Below are 21,938 nucleotides of genomic sequence, written 5' to 3'. Positions count from 1 at the left end.
TTTTAATCCACGAATGACGTGAGAAAAAACGAAGAGTACTAATCGCAGTTTTTTTGTCACGCCATTTTATTGAAAACAAAGTATCACCATATTTTGCAAATAAGGTTGCGTAGCTTTTGGAAGATTTAAATATATCATCCTTCTGACTCGTTGAGGTTTTTAAAACAAGCCCATGAATGGTGCTTTGACTATATCTGGTGGTAGTATACACGCAGAGGCTCCTAATTTAGTAAGGCGAATGTATATTAAGGCAAACCTGAGCATTCTACTCCTTTCTAGCTTTTTCGCTCTGACCTAAAACTAACTCAGAATAGCGAAGTTTGTCCCACTAAACCATTACTCCCGTATTCATCGTCTCGTCATTCTACCCTTTTCGTTTTCAACATATATACCCCACCGATCTTGTGTTCACAACTCTTAAAACTGATTAACTTATTCATAACCCTCGCCTAATCATGCTTGCGTTTAGTTTTGCGCTGCCGCAACATACGTATTTCATCAAACAATATTTAGTCACATATATTGCTGAAGTAATTCAACCTGTATTTATCACCACCTACAACGCTGCACTGCTGCTATCACAAATCCCTTTCGCCAGTACTGTCCTGTACGAAGTTCTTGCAATCTATTTGCAGAAAAGGGCAAGAACAACGTATCCACTCACTTTTTCTAATAAGTCACCATTGTACTACTTCCAACAATTAGGAATTTTGTGTCCTAATTGTTTAATTTAGGCGAAATGGTATTTATTTGACTGCGGGAAAAATTTTACTGGAACAAAATATTAAGTACTGATAATACACTTTATTACCTGAAAAAAATAATACATTATAAAAGGCCGAGCAAGGCGTCGCAACTGCTAAACTACTGCATGCAACAGTTTAAAACCCTCGATATTCCCAATTTAAAAACCAATACAGAACTAAGGTACAAAACATTGCGAACACATCTGATAAGAAATTGGCGTTGCAAAGTTGAAGGTGATGACCGGAACAACCTTTGAAGCACAAGCTTTGGAGCTCAATTTCAAATATAAAGTATTGAAGGCAAGCTCGTTATATCAGTCTATTCGGTGCAGCCTCCAAGACGGACTTGCCTTTCGGTGAACCGCCTTGCAATATCTCCAGAAGTGGTATTTGTCAGCTTCCCGAACGTCTGGTCCCAGGTCTGAGTGCCGATATTGACAGGATTCAGACTCGATCCCACGGAGCCTAGGGAACCCAGGGATCCCAAGGAGCCCAGTGGGTTAAAACCGCCGCGCTGTCCGTAGGTACTCTTAGCGGCGTAGGCCAGGAGGCACGCCGTCAGAAGCCACGTCCTTGTCATGGTGTAAAGGAGATCCTGCGAAGTCGGTTATAAAGTTAACTAGATGCCAGAAATTACGAACAACTGAATATTTTTAAAGAAGTGTCTACTAAAAGCTCCAGAGTGTCAGCTGACGATTCTTTTAACCGGCCCTGGAAAAACTTCAGATATCCAATGCGAGCTCCGACTTGGAGAGCATCCAGAGTTCCAGAATTAAGAAACAAGAGGGTAGTCAAAGCAGGTACGAGACTCGCGGAAAGTTTTTCTACAAATTACTCCTACCAGCTTTAACCACGTTCGTGTTTTGTTGATATTTAAGGTTAGAAAGCTATCGGCAAGTTGAAGCTGCTGGTTTAGATGGCTACACTTCTCGCTTTGGGCTTTGGGCGTTTATCCTTCCTTGATGACCGACCTACAATAGGGGCACATCAACACGTGTATATCCAAAATGCACTTAAAACATTAAAAGCTAGGTTAATAAACTTTGCTCAGCAAAAGATAAAAATCATAGCCGGATTTTTGTTTTTTTGGTAAATGCTTGTTTATATCTTCTTCTAAATTACAGCAAGTTTCGCAGACAATCTAGAGGTTAAAGAAAACAATATTTATCTACATCAAAACACGAAACAATCGTTGAGTTTATTCAAGAAACATAAGTGTGAAGCCTTCTAGAAATTTAACTCCTTGTATTCCGTTATTTTTACTTAAATTAAAGAACGTTAACATTTTATAAAGTCCTGAGTGATCTTAATGTTAATATTTTATTTTCATCAGTGACAGACGATTCTCTTCATACATAACCTGATGGCTAAAAAGATACAATATGCGATTTATACATTTTCAATAGGCTTCAAAAGCACTACATTCAATGTAATGGCCCGACATTAAACGCTATACAACTTTCAAAATGATCTACAGAGCAGTGAACTACAGGCAGGCTGTTCCTTAACTCTAAGAAATGCCTGCGCGTCTACTTACCCACAAAACACTCGAAGAGCCAATCTCAGCGATCTACGAAATCAGCTCAGCGAATGATCAGGCGGAGCATCCGTTTAGACATAAAATTAAGTCTGCGCTGTGGCATTACGCAGTGCAAAGGGACATGCTTGCATTGCGTAATGCCAAAGCGCAGACTTAATTTTGAGGTTAAACAGATGTTCCGCCTCATCATTCGCTGAGCTGATTTCGTAGATCGCTGAGATTGGCTCTTCGAGTGTTTTGCGGGTGAATAGACGCGCAGGAATCTCATAAGAGTGTTTGAACGGACCCCTAAAATCGGTTTCTTAACATATCGCAGAACGGTTTACTACATAGGGGCCCATATCACTCTACAAAAAGCCCGTGCGTCTTCTTTGCCGCACAACACTCGGAGAGCCAATCGCCGCAATTTACGGAGGCAGCTCAGCGAATGACAATGCCGAAACACAGGTTTAGACCAAAAAACGCAGTCCGAGTTCTGACATTAAGCAATGCAAGCGTGACGTTTTGCGTTGCTCAATGTCACAACTTGGACTGCGTTTTTTTTTTTTTTTTGTCTAATCATAAGTTTCGGCATCGCCATTTGCTGAGCTCCCTCCGTAAGTTGCCTTGGTCGACTCTCTGAGTGTTGTGCGAGAAAATAGACGCACGGGCGATTTTTAGAGTTTACACTCTACAAAAAGCCCGTGCGTCCGCTTTCCCGCACAATACTTGGAGAGCCAACACGGCTATTTACGAAGGCAGCTCGGCAAATGACGATGCCGAAACATATGTTTAGACCAAAAAACTCAGTCTGAGTTGTGACATTAAGCAATGCAAAACGTGACGCTTGCATTGCTTAATGTCAGAACTCAGACTGCGTTTTTTGGTCTAAACTTATTCTTCGGTATCGTCATTCGCTGAGCTGAGGAAGTAAGTTCCGGTGATTGGCTCTCAGAGTATTGTGCGGGAAAGTAGACGCACGGGCTTTTTTTAGAGTGTATGTGGTGCATTGAATATTTAAAAGTATAAAAATGTGAGCCCCCCAAAATCAAATAAAAAGAAGGCGTTTTCTACTAGAGAGAAATATTCAGCAATTCCTTTTTTCGCGCAACCATCAAACGCATACTTCCGTTGTTTTTAATCTATGTTTCATAGAGTAGAATAAAGGATGAGCGCTCTCAATTTCCTTAAATGCAAGTAGAATAATTTAAGCAAATTAGCATGATCGCTTAATAAGATGAACTCTTGAGCTATCATGCAAACGATAAGGTACCGCTTGTCTAGAGCGGGACGTTGTTTTTTGCTGAAGTTAGAAATCAACAAAAGCATGTCTAAAAAACCCTTTTTTTCATAAAACCAGCAATTACTTTTTTTTCTTTTTTTAATTCAGATGAGCTAAGCATAATGCATGTCCTTCAATTTAGGATCTGATCTCAAGCCCCGCTTGTAGCAGAAAGATTCGTCAACATAACAACAATATTGTAACAAGATACCCGCTGTTTCCTGTTGTTTCCTTCTTTATCAGTTGTTCCGGCAGCTCTAGCATGTGCCGACGTACATGTGTTTAAGCCGTTGCTCGGAATGTTTTGTTGCGTGCTGTCTGCGTAGCCGGAAATGTGCTGTCCGCATGGAAAGAGTTCCAAAGAATTTTAGATATAATCTCGAACACGCCTCCCGAGAGGCAGCATCGCCAATTTCTACCTGGAAAACACATGGCGCCAAATATTTAGAAACAGGAAACACTTTCGTCGAGTTAAGCGTGCATAACTCGTTTTTCTTTTTTAGTGTGATATTGTGTTGAGGGAGGGTTTATGTATTTAGTTCTTCTGCTCACAGCCGACTCACCATAATATTATCTCAAAGGCCTAGAAAATAAATGGACAAGTATTTAACAATTCATAATTATCATGTAATTAACAAAAACTATTAGATCTACCTACATTATTCAACCTTTCTCACTTAAACTTGTGCCTTTCAAATATATATAATGTTCCCCATGGTCCTTTTCACTCCGAGAAGTATTTATACTTCTGTTCTACATCACTCGTTATTTAAAATCCCAACCGCAAGTCTAAAGCTGTGAACTAAGAAAAATATCGCAATGTATTATATGTGCTACGCAACCTATTCATATATCTACAAAAAGTAATTGATTAATGATTCTTCCCACCGTTTCACTGACACAAAGCCTGGAACAACGATTCCGTCACTTCAAAAAACGATTAACCGTTGCGCAGCATGTCGCAAAGTAGTTCCAATATTGAATTCTTGCGACCTTACAACGCATTGGTCAACAAGAAAAAAGTTGAAACATTTGGTGCTCACTGACAAACTCCTTAAGGAAAAAGCAAAATCAAAAGTAACATATAATTTCGCGTTTCATTCACGAATTTGGTTAAGCACGTTAGTACTGATCTAAAAATATTTTTATGTCACTTAAAATGCCGTGGAGATATAATTTGCTAGAGAAATCGAAATATCAATATTTTTGTTAATAGAATTGTATAGATGTATAAGCCGCACTTAAAAAAATGTTCAGTTTAGGAAGCTCCTTATTAAAAAAAAATATTTGCAGTATGACACAGGGTGTGCTTTTTTATGTAAATTTGGTTTCTAAAGATATCTCATCGAATTATATCTATATGCTTAGTTTTGTTCATCTGCACATTTTGATTACGGTTCCGCTCTGAAATACTGTTAAATCAACACAGATCATTTTATGTGCATCCTTGTTTATGCATATATTCATATAAATAAGTCGCTTACGCATTCAGCCTATTTTTTTATATAGTATCATGAAGTAGACAAGATAAGTAAGTGCATCGTGCCTGAAAAAGAAAAATATGTCACTGAACTCGCGGATATTATATTTTTCTCCATTTAGTAGCAGCTTAAGGTTGGCCTACAGGTATAATAAGAGAAGAGTAGCACTTAAAAAAGTATCACGTCTGACACACATTTGTGAAAACAAAATGAAACTAAATAAGATATGATGCGCTCGTTTGATAAGAAGCGTGTTCAGAGGGTCGTTAAAGTTTACGTACGTAGGTAATCCTATATAATAATGGCGTGAATATTTTGTACCAGTGTGAGAGATTCTGTTACGGTTTAAATAATTAAACTTTGTAGGCAAGTACAATACGTCTGTAGCAAAGGTTATAACCTGGCTAGCACAGCATTTTGGCTAGCACTGGGCCTATATCTGCCAGTACCGGGAAATTGACGGCGGGGAATGGCCAATGGCGGCCAGGCTCCGCCGCCCAGCTCTCGGTACAGGGATACGTCGGCCCAGTGCTGCCAGACGTGCTGTGCTAGCTGAAAAATATATATTTTAAAATTATTTCCATTTTCTGGAAGTATTTGTTGGTGCGGATTCACATCTCAGGTAAATATAAAGGAGGAAGATTTGTTCTCTTTGTCGAGGTTGTAGGGGCAGTTCTGATATGTTTCGTGTTACTTCAATCGGTTGAATTACTGAGTCCGAACCAGGGTCTTAATAATATGAAGCATGCAAACTGCAGGGGTTTTGCATAAGCTCACCGTTAAACGCTGAAGGCATTAAGAAAAAACTTTTCTTTATAACCTACCACACCGTCAGCATATTATTATGTAGCTAATGCGTGGTTTTAATTAGCCACGACTCATTTTATTAAAGTCCAAGCAATTGGCGCATTCCTCCAATTCAACTAGAATATCTATATGTGACTCACTCCATGCCCTCTTCAGGCTTTATAACTTCAGTCAAGCAAGGTTAGTTACATGTCCAGCTGTAACGATAGAATAAAAAATACTTTTTTCCGCTGCCATGAACCAATGTCATTGGGTACCTTCTTACACATAATACAAGTTTTCATTTATTGAGCTCGTAATATTTTGGGGGTTGTCGAGTTTTATTGGATTTTTGAAGAGACGGCATTCCGACAAAATATCGGTAGCGAAACTTTTAATGTGCGCAAAAAACAATGTTTAGGATTACAAATCTTAAAGAATTCACACGACTGATAAAACGCGCACGTGATTCCCTTCAAGTTCTTTTGGGACTTCAAATTGCGTACTCGCATAAGTTGCCATTTGGTCATGTGTCTACCAACAAGCTTTGCTTGAAGTGGGAAGAGATCGAGGTCAACATGACAAAGAATACAACCTGGGAATAGCCGCTTCATGGCTTATTACGCCAGGCGTTTCCAATCTCATTTTCCTCGTTACTTTTAAATGCATCCCAAGATATAGGGAAGAACATTTTAACGCAAGCGAAAAATACGACTGGCTCAGGCAAAAAGAAACAAATCATAATGATTCAGTTGAATCATAATTACTCATAAATGCTTTGTTGCAACTAAAGCATGATGTTTTAGTTAAGTTGTTTTGTAATTGTATTTATATTTTATTATACTCTGCCAAAGAATCGCAGCGGAAACACACGATGATATGAGCGCAAATGTTATAATATTTTAACTATTTTTTACTTAATTAATTTTTTTTCGCTGTAGGAGTTGACTGTATATTATGCCATAATAGAAGTTAGCTTTCAAAAGGTTGTTTAACTGTATTGTTCGGCTTTAGTTAACAAAAGTTCCAGACATATTCAAGCTTGTCTCCCGGATCAGGGATTTGTTCTGGACAACAATTATTTACGGTTTCAATTGTCACGTTCAGGTAGAACGGAGATATATTTATAGATACTATTTAAAGAAATTTAATTCAATTCAATAATAAGTTTAGTACAAACGTTTACGCGTGGTTCTAAGTCATTAGATTAACTTTCTACAAAACAACCTGGAAAATTTAGAGAGACACCATCCACAAACTTAATATACTGACATTTCGGTTAAAAAAAAAGCAAAAAAAAATTGACAATCATGTTTTCATTTTACTATAGGTGGTTTACGTAAAGGCATTGCTATTCCTTGTGTCTACCTGCCAAAAAAAAATATAAATAATTCAAGTGCTTTTTTGTGGAAAACCTCTAGAGATAATTTAAGAAAAAGTGTCTGTCTAAATGCCGAAAATGTGATTGGCGTACTTGCGATATTTATACTACGCCAAAGTGTTCGTCAACGAGCACCCATGGCTTCTACGCTATCATATAAAATCAAGTCAACCCTTAGAAACAAACAAATAAATTATTACGCAAATAGTTTTAGTATTGTATTTATATCTAATTTTTATAATATTATTATATAATGTGGAGAAATCAAGGTTGGTTATACGGTTGCTAAAATCTTAATTTCAGCATTGTTATAATATAATAAAAATATATATTTCTTCTATAACTACCGAAAAAAGAAGACGTGTTATATATCTCTCTGTGAAAAACAAGCGACCACAAAAACGCCTCTTAAAAGCAAAGGCGAATTCTCACCTGAAGTCAATAAAAGTGCGAAACCCAGCTAAGGAAGCCCTTCGGGCAAGGCCCAAATAGGCATAGGTCACCCCCGCCCTCGCCCACTTTTCTTGGGAAAAATAAGCCGTGGGTCACTTTACCTCTGCCAGCAGCCTAGAACCTCCAAAGCAGCCTCTGGACACCTGAACTCCCTGACGTCGCTCTCGCCAAATCACCCGACAGCAGCGCACAGGAGCAGTAGATAACACACTCCTCGAAGAGGACGTCAAGCTTACTTCTGCTTACACTCTCTATCGTGTATTTCCCGGCGCATGCGCAACACGTGGCGACGCCTTAACGCACGCCGCGACACACACGCACTCGCGAATCACCCGTAGACACAAAATCTTTCCGCCCGAGTTGCTCAAAACTCCCGGACGGCCTTGTAGGCTGAGGTCCGCCACTAACGCCGCCGTCGCCGCCGCCACACGGATCATCGATGCGCCGTCGGAGCTTAGCGAGCCGACGACGAGCCACCTCCGAGACCAGTTTCACTTTCAAGGTTGCATATAAACGACGCGCCGTTTACCTCAAGTCGGCAAGACGGGAGCAGCGCGGCGGCTGGCCGCCGATGTGAGCTGCCGTCGGGTCGGAAATGACGATTGTGATCGTGATCCGCTCGGTTGTCCCTGGTGCTCCGGGAAAATCACCGACCATCGGAGATTTCTTTTGTGAGGTCGAGGTCGTCATACGCGCGTGTGGTTCGGTTACTAATCCTGAGGAGCTGGGATGACGTGTGCCTTTGACGTCTCAGTGGCACGTGACGAAATGCACACTCTCTAGTCTCTGAGTGTATACTGCCAAGGATTATACTTGGTACACCAGTGATTAGTTTTCGTTTAATATACCACTGGGAACATTAAGTGGCATCATAATCGATTCTGTTTCAACGCATTTAACTAAGGCCACCTACAATGATTTGAAATTTAAAAAAACGCGGGGTGTCGTTTATTATGTTTACGATTTTCGCCTCGCTATTCCTTTTTCGAGGTTCTTATCGTTTAATGCAACTATCTGACTGGCTGCAGAGTGATAATGAGGTGCTCGAAACTCGCCACTGACCCGTGAATTTTTTTTTTTCTTCAAAAATTAGGGGCTACAGATAGTCCGTTTCAATAACCGCCTCCTGCGCGCTGCCATCTTTGTCTATTAGGCTATGGATCCCGTTCTGAGCACGCGCAATAGCTCTCTTCCGCGTATATCTGACGCCGGACGTGCCTCCAAAGCCCAGTGACTCAGCCATTTTTCGAGTGGTTGAACAGCATAGGTGCTGACGAGTTGTGCTTACTCTCCCCCGTGAAGTGACTAGAATGCCTAGAGCGCTTCTCCGACTGGCGTGCTTAGCGTCCTATACCGCCCATCCATCAAAAAATTGCTCGCGAAGTGGCAACAAATGACGTCCTAAAAGCCGGAGTGTCATGCTTTCAGATGTCGCGATCCTGGCGGTTGGCACTAGAAGTACCGACAAAAAAAAAAATGAGCGAACGCGAGTGTCGCCTTCGTCGCCAGCGTCGCAACTACCGACTGCCGAAGCTTCCGCGGACTGTCGAGCTGAAGAGCAACCTGCAGCAGAACGGGCGTCTGCCACGTACACACCACAGCTGTTGGGACGCCGCCAGGATCGCTACCGGCGATATTATGACACTTGTGTGACGTCATCGGGTGGAAATCGAAGAAACACTTTTTTGGACGCGGTAAACACACCAGCCGGAGGCGCGTTTCCGGGCACCGCAGTCACGCTAAGGGCTCTATAATGTATCGAGCGGCTGTTGATTCGATCCCTCCCTCACAATTTTTATTATATTGGCGTGACCTTGTTGCTCTGCACTGTACGAAGTGCTAGTGTTAACGTTTAGTGCTGTTTTCAGCCTAGATGTGACGATTGGGATTGGGTAAGAAGCAGAAGAAGGCACGTGTTGTATATTTTTTTTAATTCGAGGCACTACTCTTGCATTTAAATGTAAACGTAGTGCCGTGTGAGTGTCGGGCGATCTTCTGGGGTTGAGCAGCAACGCTCGGGTCGAGCAGTCACGTGCGCTCACAGCGTTGAACTGCCACGAACCAACGTATAAGTGCGAAAAGATCTACAAGCGGTGTTGACATAGCGTGACGCTAAGCTATATGCCTCCGGTTTGACACTGATACTCAATGATAATTGGAGCACAGTACCGAACTTGACTTCTTGACCAGACAGAGTGAAAAGAACCTAATAATTGGTACGCTCTGAGCACCGGCCGCGGTTGAATTTACTCCCAGGAAATTTTGATTTTGTGCGGCAACAAATTGATCGTTACCAAATTTAAACCTGGAATTCGTCATTTTAGATATTTTGAAATATTGCTGCACACCCTACGCTGCAGGTTTTAAATGTGCTTCTCTGCTGGATGACACAAAGCTCTAAAAGAAACAGACGCGGCATAAAAATATGAAACCAAATAACTCAAACGCCAACCAAAACAAACAAACAAACAAACAAAAAAACTAGTTAATTATTTTATGTATTTGTTTTCGAGAAACAAATGTTTACTTCTGAGAAGCTCCGCAATAGGCAATACGCCGCGAAAGTTCGTCTCATCCTTGCGCACCTCGCGCGATTGTGTTACCCCCGACCTCAACCAATAGGGAGTTTTAGAATAGCGCACGCTAAAGCTTTGCGCTCGCAAAGATTAGCGTTGTCGCCACTGCGCATGCTCCGAACGCAAACCAGGTTTTGTGCTTTGCGTGCGCAATTTTAGCGTGCGCTATTTCTCGGAAATAGCGTGCGTACGCAAAGAGCCTTTGCGCTTCTCCAGTGAGGATTCATGATGAGAAGTAGGCTAAAGCCAAGACGAGCGGAGTTAAGCAAAAATGGCGCCTTCCGGGATTATGTCGGCGGCTGCTTTGGCGGCGTCGTGAGTGCAACGTCGGCGGCATCCTCGCGACTGCGATTTTCAATACGAGACGAAATTGTACTCGGTTCGGCAACGATCACCGGCAACATGATGCTTGCCACGCGCGAACACTTCTCGGCGAAGGTACGATGTGCGAAGGTCAGTACACGAGACCTCTCTTGCCGAGGCGACGCAAGCGGGCACGACCGGTCAACCGCTCGAGTCGCATTCTCGCGTTTAAACAAATCTAAAATGGTACTCTGGGCCAAAAAACTTGTTTCTTTCTAAAGTTACAGCATTTCGTGTGTGAAATAAAAATTGTGACTGTATCTTGGCGGCGTCACAAGCGCGAGATGCTTGGGCTTTTGCGTCGCGACGGAGAAACGCTATTCTAAAACTCTCTTGCGTCGCGGGCGCTAATACAAGCGCTAAATTTAGCGCTAGCGTGCGCTAAAATTGCGTACGTTATTCTAAAACTCCCAATGACGCAGTGAACCTGGCTGTGTTACCCCCAAACGCGTCATCTATGTTACCATTTGGTTGGCGGGCCCCTCTTTGTGTTCACATGCGCCAAATGCACTTTTTAGAACACTTCCTTGCACTATAGGTACAGCAATCGAAAAAACAAAAACCGAGAAAGGAAGAAAAAAAAGAAAAAAAAGATGTACGACAGGTATTTTTCTTCGGATCGTGGAGACCTTTTGTTTACTTTTTTCTCCTCAGTTTCTGGTTTTAGTATTTTTTTATCTTTCGCCAGCTGGCCTATCTATTACATTTTCTTCAGTAGGAACGGTTCGGCAATATGCTGTATACTTTTGTGCTTCCCTTTGCTTCTTCGGTAAATGTTGCCGATCGAGCGCCTTTTCAGTGATTGACTGACTACCAAAGGTCCGATAATTGGTGTACCGTGTGCATCACGGTGCAGTACACATGGGAAACCTCTGAGAGTATATAAATAACCGTGATTTGGCCCTCCATGCAGGCAAGTGGAATGTCGATCCTTGGTCATGTTTCACAGCAGAAATGGTCTGCAGTGCTTCGAAGGTTATAGAAGTGGCCGCGGAATTATGAATTACCCTAAGTTGCATAAATTAAGTTTCATAAATATCGTCCACACGGCTAAACAATTTTTTATTTAAAGAAGGAAAATATGTTTTGTCGCATTCTATGCCAGTGAACGTCATAGAAAAACAAATTACGATATTCATTTTCATTTTTTTTTTTTATTCTGCTGTGGCGATATCATTGCGATTCTGGAAGAAAAAATATGCACTGAAAAAGGCAAGAAATATATCGCGCAATATTGTGACGAACGATAAATTTTCCATCACTGCTATTCCCAAGCATCGCATTATCGCTACTCCGCAGTCAGTGAGATTACGACATTAACAATTATCAACACAAAAAAGCAATCCCAAAGCAAGAAGCGCGAAGATAATAGGCCTGTGTTCTCAAGCAATCAGTGAACAAAAAGCGATGAGCGCGTCCAAAAGCGTCGCTTTGGTCGGCATTCCCGATTGGCCAAACCCTACCTATCTGTAAACCTATAACGCCTGGCCAATCGCCGCTTTCGGGTGAGGCAAATCCTGCAAGTCACGGCGAGGGAAATCTTTGTCGGGACTTCACGAACGGAAACCGTAAAAGTGCGAGAACAAAATATCTTGGTGCTGCTAATATAGACCACTAGGCGCTATTTACGTACAAACAAGTCAACACCTGCCTACATTTTATGGGTGGGCGATGTGCGTGCCCAGAAACCAGAATTGTTTTAAAAGAAGCATCTGCGCATGCGCTGTGCCGACAGCAGCGCCACCACAGCGGTGTTACATCAGAAACGCGTGTTAGTATATAAAAGTGTTCACGAGAAAATTAGTTTCGAACACAAAGACACTATACAGTGACAAACGCTTCAGCCAAAGAGCTCTATAACAAATTGTCAATCTCCAAAATTTTGTTTGTTGTTGTTGTTTTCTTTTTACTTAGGTGCCAACTATGTATTCGGAGGCTTATATAGGAACATTTCTCTCAAAAACCATACTTTAGAAGTTACAGGCATTATATGGTATTTCGTGAGCTGTGTTGGCTGGCTGGTTAAAAAGATAAACGTGTAGTTGGTGAACAAGAAATTCTTGCGCAAACTAGCTAGTGTTGGTTGGACATATTTTAAGCCGTGTTAGAGACTTTGTGTTGTGTACGCCTTTAAGTGTAATCGATGTTTAGATTCGGAATGCAAACCTAATTACAAGTTCTCCTTCGTGCAGAATTTACCTTCAAAATTGTCAACGCGTCTACTTTCCTGCCAAACGCTGGGAGAGCCAATAAGTGCAGTCTCGGCAAATGACGAGGCTGTCGAGAGGGACACATAATAAATGTTGTATTGGGAGAAATTGGTGGTTTTTTAGACATTATAACCAAAGCGAGAAATTGAGAAAGAAACAGAAAACAAAACAAAAATAGTTTGAAGAAAAAAAAATTGGTCATTACATGTTTGAGTTTAAAACGAACATCCACAATGGGACACTGAGCAAAACGTTCTACTTAGAGCCGTAGTTCCTCCAACGGTTCCCCGTAGCTTGCATAGATCTATCCGTAGATAACCCGAGATACACTTTCTCAACGATCTGCACTAACGTGGTCACTCTCTTGCATACAGAAGCGTTTTCTATGTATATATGCATCTTTTTAATGCATACCCCCCCCCCCCCCCCCACAAAAAAAAACAAAAAAACTAAAGGCTGGTTCACATTTTTAATTGCTCAGAACCGTGTGCCTAAAACCTCTTAAAAACCATTGCGACGAGGGGACACGCTGGCGCTATCTGGCACTTCCATGTTTCCGGGAGATTTATTTCGTATACCACTCTTTGTGTTTGGCTCGAATTCTTTGTGTTTCGGCTCGAAAAACTTTCGACAATGTTATATACGACAATTTCTCCTATAGCACCTGCATACGATCTCGAAATTTACCGCGAAGCCTTTGTTTTAGTGAAGTTTAGTTCCAAGATCATCTCAGAGATGGCGCCAGTGTGCCAGTGTGTTATCTCGTCGTAAAACATTTCAAGATCTGGTCGTAAGCAAACGCAAGTCTGTGAACGGGCCTTGGAAAGCAAATTAAAATACACGCGTCTCCCGCTCCCACACACCTCGTCAAAAAAGGACTATAAAACGAGCAAGGTTCTGTACGTACGCTGTATCAACTCAAGTCGACTGATGACGGTCGGTCCTCTTGTGTAGATAAACGTTCACGCTACACCATTTATATAAAGTCCCGGAAGGCGGCGGCGGTGTGCTCGACTATAGATACGGTCGGCGAGCCATCGGTGGCGCAATGCCAATATGACGTGATTGGTGAGCGGCGTTGAGCGATAAAAGAAACGTCATAGCCGATGCACTGCGCCTTGGATGCCGTGGGGGGAGTATTCTTAAACGGCAAGAGAGCAAAAGCTTTTGACTGCCGGGATTTAAGATAGCTAAAAGAAAGACTGTCTGGCCTAAGTCGCCTGATGATCGCATAGGGCTAGAAATCTTGAGTACACTTTAAGAAATGCCTGCGCGTCTACTTACCCGCCAAACACTTAAAGAGTCAATCCCTGCGATCTACGAAATCAGCTCAGCGAATGATGAGGCGGAACATCCGTTTAGATCTTAAAATGAAGTCTGCGCTGTGGCATTACGCAACGCAAGCATGACGTTTTGCGTTGCGTAATGCCACAGCGCAAATTTCATTTTTAGGTCTAAACGCATGTTCCGCCTCATCATTCACTGAGATGATTTCGTAGAACGCAGCTATTGGCTCTTTGAGTGTTTTGCGGGGAAGTAGACGCGCAGACATTTCTTAGAGTGTACTTGGTGCGTTTATTCTGGCGTCTTCTTTTTCAGTTATTTCGAGATAAAATTTCATAAGCCCCGCGGCGTTTCCTAGTCTCTGGTAGACGCGGCGGCTTCCTGGTAGAGGCGAACAACAACGCCTCTCACTTGCAGTATTATTTGTTGCAATAAAAAACGAAAGACGTTCACAAATCTTTGTAATGCGAAACTAGAGAGCAGCTCTTGAGGAGGAGGTGGGGAGGGTATACCCACACTCCTCCCCCGCACCCTCCCCTCCTCCTCTCCACCTCCTCCTTCTCTTGCTTCCTCCGCCTCCTTCCCTCCTTCCCTTCTCTCTTCCCGCCGCTGAATTGGTTCATGGGTAACGTGACACGAAGTCACGACGTCATTATCCCTGCTAAATTGGACGGGGAAACTGAACTGGTGAGGTCACGTGACGTCCATTTCCCGCTAAACTTAGCGGGAAAATTTTCTTGTTAACTTTAGCGGGAAGATTTCCCGCTTAATTTAGCAGAAATGTTTCCCGCTAAATTTAGCGAAAAATTTCCCCGACCCACGCTCCAAAAATGTGTAGTCGGTCGCATGAAAACAGTAAGTGATTGAATTCATCAATTCTAAATGAAGAACGATACTTAGAATACCTCAATTTATACGCTTTAAAAACGGGTTTACACGTGCATCTCAGCGCTGGTAAAACGTAAATTCAGCGCAGCGGGAAGGGGGCTGTCACCTGCATTGGAGCGCTGATACAGCGCTAATATAACGATGGGTTAAGGCTGCGGTGTATGCGTGAACAAGCACCGCATAGACGACTAGGCATTTCTAAAGATGATTTCGATCTAAACGAGCCAATCCGGTCAAAGAACAAGCCCAAGATTTTGTGCAACAATATACGCGCGTGCGTTCATTGAAGTACGAAGCCGTATCGTATATCGCACGCCTCCTACTGCTTAATGTCCAGTGGCGGGGGGCCAACATTTCTCCTCTGGGGGGAGGGGGGGGGGGGGCATTTTACAATCACTACAAACTAAAACAAAACAAGAAAAATGCTGCTTTGGGTCGCATTTGCTGTTTGTGATTGGTCTATAGTTGGTGATGGCAAACGCACAAAGACGACGAGCGCCATGATGCTGCACTTTTGGCGCTGTATGATTGGCCCCATCAAATGGTACCCTCCACTGCGGTCAGACTTAAAATCAAACGAAGTATTGTGTAGTATAAGTAGCTTTGTCATTAAAAAAAAAATATTTTAGGAAGAATTCGATTCCCCGAATTCCTTCAGAAATAGGAACCTGCTTAATTCAGGCATGCTGTCTTCTTTTTCTTTAACGTTATTAATTTGAACGGGTCCCTTGCGAGCCACATATCACCACCGGATGCCGGAAGTTCCCTGTCCAGAGGCCCCAACAATCTCGGCGGCTGTGTGAGCGAACGCGTCTTTTGTTTTGTGTCTGCTACCCCTGGATGCTGAAGGCCACGGCCTGAAAGGAAGTGAAAGTTGGGGCATCAAACTGGGTTAATGGACGGAAGTCGTCTGCTATGTTGCGAGTCCTTTAAGTTAATGGGCGTTTCGACTCGCCCGATATGGTGCAGGGAACCTCTCTGGGACTCATTAGGGCAACGTTTCATCAGCTTTCAAATTCACTCTACCAGCGTCTGCGCGTAAGCTTTTCCTAACAAGGTCCAGCTGGTCAATAGCTGCGGTCAACTGAAAGCTAACAATTAAGCTAATTGATAAGGTTCAAAACAAACAAAACATATAGTCGTGACGCTTTGGTTACCCATCCCTTCAAAGACTGTGATTACGAGTTAAACCACGCTCTGCCCTCTGAAAACAGTCTGTGAGATTACTTTCCGAAAGAACACGAAGACAGCCAATCACGGCTAACAATGAAGAAATCCCAGCAAATGAAAAAGCTCAGAATGCGACTGGATTTCTGGAAAACAAATTACCTAGTGCGCAGGGGCAATGCGCGAGTGAAACGTCGTGTATATTGCTGCTGCGCAAACAGATTTTTTTCGCAGCAAATCGAATTCTGACTTTGGTCATTCGCTGGGATCATTCTATTGTTCGCAGTTCGCCCATATCCGTGTTCTGAAAGAAAGGGAACTCACCAACTTTTCTTAGGGTGTGCTCATCCTCATTTGCTCGACGCTCCCATAGATCGTGTTCACTGGCACGCCTCATGCTCTGAGAAAAGTAAATAAAACTCTACCCTTTCGTGCACGTTTAAGGACAGCCATGTTGTCTCATGCGGTGCCAACCCAGCAAGGGACTCCAACCCAACCAATAAGGCCGCATTACCAGACGAGAGAGCGCGTTAAGTGTTATTCATGCTGTTCCCGCTCTCGTGGCCCGCCGCGACACCCCCCCGAGCGCTGCACCAGGCGCGGTCCGCCCCCCCCCCCCCCCCCCCTTTTGTGACGCAACTGGGTATGCCATCAATGCCGGGTGATAGCTTGGGTTTCAGTTCTTTTATAGCTTCTAAAATGTCTTCAATGCAAACCGCCATTGTAGACGGATAATCGGAACACTCAACGTCAACGGAACTAAAAGAGCTGCTCGTAAAAAAGGAAGAATAGCACGAACTGAAATACTCAGCAAAACGAGTTGCAATATAGGCCTGAGAACCAGTCTTGGGTAGTAACCTGTTACTAGTAACGTGTTACTGTATCTTTGTTGCTTTTTCGGTAACTTGTAACTGCAACGAGTTACTTTCTTAAGAATGTAACTTTTAACTGTAGTTCTATTACTTTTTCTGAGGTAACAATAAAAGTAACGACGTTACTATTGTCGTTACTTTTCACTTCTTTGTGAATAATATATCATTGAACGAGTATAATCTAGCTATTCCTTGCCCTTTCTAAATTCTCTGTTCTGACATTTCGAGTGTCAGTTGGCCTTGCACTATTTTGAGAATACGTTCTTTCTCGCGAACAACTATCGGAATATAGCCACGTGTAGATTTGATGAAAAAAAAAAGAAGAATGTAGTTATCTTTACGCACTTGATTGTACTTTGTGACTGAACACTTACATCTTAGTATATTGAAGCAGTATCTCTGTTGCGGATTTTCTTTTTTCTGCGCACGCTTTTTGATCGGGCGAATCAACCGTGAAACAACAATACACGCGGAGGGAACTTCGTATGTTTCGTATTTTGATTAGCGCCACTACTCCGCACTGCGCATGTTTCGTATTTTGATTTGCGCCACTACTCCAGCGTGGTTTCAACATATGGAAGCAAAGTTTACTGCTGTTGGCGCAGGGCTTGTTTCTAGTTTGCCGGGTACGAATGAAATATATCAAAGGAGTCCATGAACCCAGCGCAACCGTCAACGAGCCAGCAATGCGCTAGTGTTACCAAGGATAGGGATGTTGATGAGAACAAAGAACTAGCATGGCCGGCGTACAGAGAGTAGTTTCTGTGGAGAAGGTGGTTGCTAACTATTTGACCCCAGTATGCAAACTTTGCAACAAGGAGTACTCTGACAACAAGTCTCCATGTTCAAATCTGAGAAAACACATTCAGTTGAATTTTGGTCTTTATTCTTTCCATAATATTGACCAATTTTCCAGCTGAATGATTAAGTTTCAATTTACCGCTATGGTGGAAGCCCGACTGATTCGTATCTATATCTTTTTTTTTCAAACACTAGTTTTTCCTTAATTTTTGCGTTATGGAAAGTAACTGAAATGTAACGTCGTTACTTTTTGAATGTAACTGTAACTGCAACGAGCTACTCTTTTGTTGCGGAACTGTAACGGTAACTTCGCGACTGTTTTCTGAAAATAACTGTAACTCTAACGAATCACTTTTAAAAGTAACTTACCCATGACTGCTGAGAATACAGATAACTATTAACGTCTTCGAGGCAAATATTTGACCTATTTTCACGAAAATGTGGCTTCGTGAAGCGCCAAAATCTTTTGGGATTTTTCTTTAGGTTATACTCGATGTCATTTAGGTACAGTTGCTTTTCTTCGTATAGCTTTTTTACCAAACCGCAATAAATGCTGGACTTCTGATACCACACATCTAATCCTGTTCTTTTATACAAACGACGACAGTGAAGCTTGTTTCGTGAGGTGATTTTTAACTCTCTTGAAAACCAGCAAGGGTAATGGGAAGAGCGCGTAAACCGTTTCGGTATAAAAATATTCATTATAATCTTGACAATAGATGTCAAGGTTTCTGTAGCTGAATCAGCTATATGGTCATTTAAAACATCCGACCAGTCTAACTGCTCCATAAATATATACAAGCCAAGATAATTTCATCGAGAATAGCAATACGCTGCAGAACTTCTATTAACAGGAGTCCTGCATGACAAGCAGAATTTTGTTTCGAAATTCAAGGCGGGTGATAAGCATCTACTTGCACTAACGGATTCGCAGAGGGAATTGTAGGATTAAGCGGAGCATTTGATAAACATAAATCTAGCACGTTTTTATGCGTATTCGCAAGTGCATTATACTGATGAAAATCAAAAAAAGAAATTTATGAACGAAAGTAACCAAGAGGCTTTCCTAGATGTCACACATGATGAACAAGAAGCAACACCGGTTGACCAATCAATTCCGGGCAAGTTAAAGTCACCGTAGATCAGAACGCGAAATTTAGAAAAGTCAACTCAAGTCACTGGTGGGTATTTCTACCCAGACACACTCGGCATAAGTTTCCAAATCCTTCTTCCAGCTGCACTAAACTGGAGACTTAACGGCCACCAGTACTCCTCCCCGAATTTCATGCCCGTGTTAGCAGAAGGCCTGTTTCGTCGAAACACATCGTAGGTTGAAGGGAAATAGCTGCTATCGGAAATGCCGGCACATAGCCATGTCTCGGTTAAACATATGACGTCAAAACAACTCAGTAAAATATTTGACATGCACTCACTGGACTTGGAACGCAATCCCCGCGTGTTTTGATAATATGCCTCTAGTGACTTAAGCACTTACAGCAATTCCAGATGCTACCTCATTAGTTCGCGAACTGTTCAGTTTGCCAAAAAATTTATGGAAGATCGATCCCTCTGGCAAAAGTTCTGATTTGTTCAAGATATCGAAATCAGATTGATTAGATCCGATATGGAACGATGAATAGGAATGCTATTTTGGTTTTAACTTAGTGACGCTAACAGATTTACGTTCAAGAAAAGGAGTTATCAGATCCTCAATATCCGACACAGATGTGTTCGGATGTAACCTGGACACAAAGATCGCCTTCATGGGCGGTTGGCGAGGCACCGTCTGTACCTTCTCAGACTTGGCTGTGCCGGTTGATGTCGGTGAACGTCGCTTCCGCATTATAGAGTAGACTAAAGTGCTATAGGTGTTTAAATTCAGAACGCAAATCCAATTTGCGTTCTTTTAAACGGAATGCCGAATGTACCATTGTCGAGGTGGCCGGTGTTAGCGAGGTGGTGCTCCGAGAGAGGCTATCGTGTAGTCAGTAGCCTCGGAAGCCAAGATGGCGGCGCTTCGAACGCCGGTGGTGCAGATGATTTGACCTCGTCTCTCTCGGGATAAAGCTGCAGCTGCTGCTGCTGCCGGGGTCACTGTCGGATTTCTTGAGTCGGGTTGCCCGCAGTAGCTGTGAAATGAGCGATCACTCAGTCCAAGCTCCAAAACTAAAAAAACGCCCTTATCTCGTCATTCTTTTTCACGCATGCCGACGTGCCTCGCGCCAGCCGCGTCGCACGTGGGTGATTCGATTCACCACATATTCATTCTTTTTTTCGCAACAGGGTAACTTAGATTATGCACAAAACATCTGGTAAAGTTTTATAAATATCGGCGGAAATAAGGTATTAGAAGGCAACACAAACGCCGACGTGATAATGACGACGAAGATAACAAATTCAATTATGTTCTTCCAGACAACAATGTATGAAATGGAGACACTCATTGATAAAACGAAGAAAGACGTAGCAGCGGTCACGACGAGCTGAAGGCTCAATCACTCAAGCATGCAGCTAGAATTATTAGCCCTATATCAAATGTTGTGAATAGCGTGTTAGAAAGCGGTATTTTCCCGACTGATTTACAAAGGCGGTAGTAAAAAAAAGTATTGAAAATTATAGGCCCATATCTGGGTACTGGCAATATTCTCTAAAATATTTGAAGGCCTAACAAATATTCATCCAGAAAGTTGTTTTCCACAAAGCGTAGTGTAAAATCCACCGCCCAATACGGGTTCCAAAAGGAAAAATCTACAGAGCAAGCTCTTTTGGACATAAAAGAGAAATTAGTTGCAAATGTCGAAGACAAGTTGATTACACTCGAACTGATTTTAGATTTCAGGGAAGCATTCGACGTCGTTTAGCACACTATTTTGCTCAGAAAACTAGAACATTACGGCATCCGCGAAATCGCGCTCGCATTACTAAAGATCTAGTTAACAAATTGGCAGCAATACGTAAAAATTGATAATCAAGAATCAAATAAGAAAAAATAAACGCGTCATGGTGTCCCGCAGGGTTTTCATATTATTCCGTTTACATTTTCCAGTATAAATAAATTATATCGTAAGCATTTCTGGCTTCCCAGAGTTAATATTGTATGCAGATGACACTAATGTTGTTTTTTTTTCAGTGAAGCAACTCCAGAATGCCTAGAGGAAAGGGCAAACGCCTATCTTGTAAAGCTTTCAAAATGGCTGAGTTCCAATGATTTACAATTAAACAAAAGCAAAACAAAATATGTGAATTTCAAACCAGCAACAAAACGTCTTACAAACTTCCTTAAGATTACGTTTGAAGATGATTTAATGGAACAAGTAACCGATCAAAACTTTCTGGGTGTGGGGTTTAACCAAGAACTAAAATGGAATACACACGTAAATAAACTAAACTTCGAATTTTCACGAGTTTTGACTGTATTTATAAAGTGAGAAGCCTTTTGCCGAGGTGGTTTGTTCTATAACACACTTTTCCAAAATGTGTTGTGGAAATATTATATGACTATAAATTACTAATCCGATGACTATAAATTACTAATCTTAATAGAATGTTCTATGCATATTCGAAAACTATGAGGGGAAAATAAGAGAAATGCGGACGGAACCACATTTTATTAACTACAAGATCTTAAAGGCAAATCAGGTATACTACTTCAAATATCTCAATTAATCTATCAAAAAAGGTTATACGCCACCCCAGTCGCAACAGAAGAATCCTACCCGTTCCATCATGTTAAAAGAAGGGAACCCCATACAAGAAAAAAGTGCGGAAGGCAGAGTATGTGCTCTCAAGCAATTAGTCTATTGAATAAAATGCCCTATATGATCTATGCAAAATCGTTCCCTTTGTTTAAAAATGAATACTGCTGGTACGCGACAATATAATATTTTTCAAAGCTTCCTAATCACAATAAAGCGTTGTATTAAACTTTTTTTTTCAAAGTTCATCCTTGTTTTATTTGATGTGCATGACTCGCCTTGTTATATTTTGTTGGGTATATACTGTTCAGTTTCCATAAAGTGAGCGATAATGAGGTTTGTTATTTGTGTGTTCCTTAGATGAATTGTGTTTTCTTTTTATGTTGATTATAATTGGAATCCCCGTTTTATTTTTTATTTTTACATTCAGTACT

At 41.9% G+C, this 21,938-nt stretch overlaps 1 protein-coding gene across 2 annotated transcripts in view; it reads right to left on the bottom strand.

Moving 5' to 3' along the window:
* LOC8040959 overlaps positions 1–19,862 on the bottom strand; it is a 32,980-nt gene extending 13,118 nt beyond the window's left edge. The window contains exons 1-2 of one of the 2 annotated variants that reach the window (XM_029983677.4): positions 19,738–19,862; positions 1,097–1,341 (exon numbers count right to left, since the gene is read on the bottom strand). In XM_029983677.4, coding sequence (XP_029839537.2) covers positions 1,097–1,341; positions 19,738–19,740 — 248 coding nt within the window. In that variant the 5' untranslated portion in view covers positions 19,741–19,862. Of the gene's footprint in view, positions 1–1,096; positions 1,342–7,749; positions 8,246–19,737 lie in introns of those variants that run through there. The other variant, XM_029983690.4, reaches the window with a different exon arrangement.
* Positions 19,863–21,938: the final 2,076 nt, after the last annotated feature.

The sequence above is a fragment of the Ixodes scapularis genome, unplaced genomic scaffold (assembly GCF_016920785.2).
Source record: "Ixodes scapularis isolate PalLabHiFi unplaced genomic scaffold, ASM1692078v2 PGA_scaffold0__279_contigs__length_252992795, whole genome shotgun sequence".
NCBI lineage: Eukaryota > Metazoa > Arthropoda > Arachnida > Ixodida > Ixodidae > Ixodes > Ixodes scapularis.
Note: the sequence above shows the minus strand (reverse complement) of the source record. Positions and strands in the feature narration are given on the sequence as shown.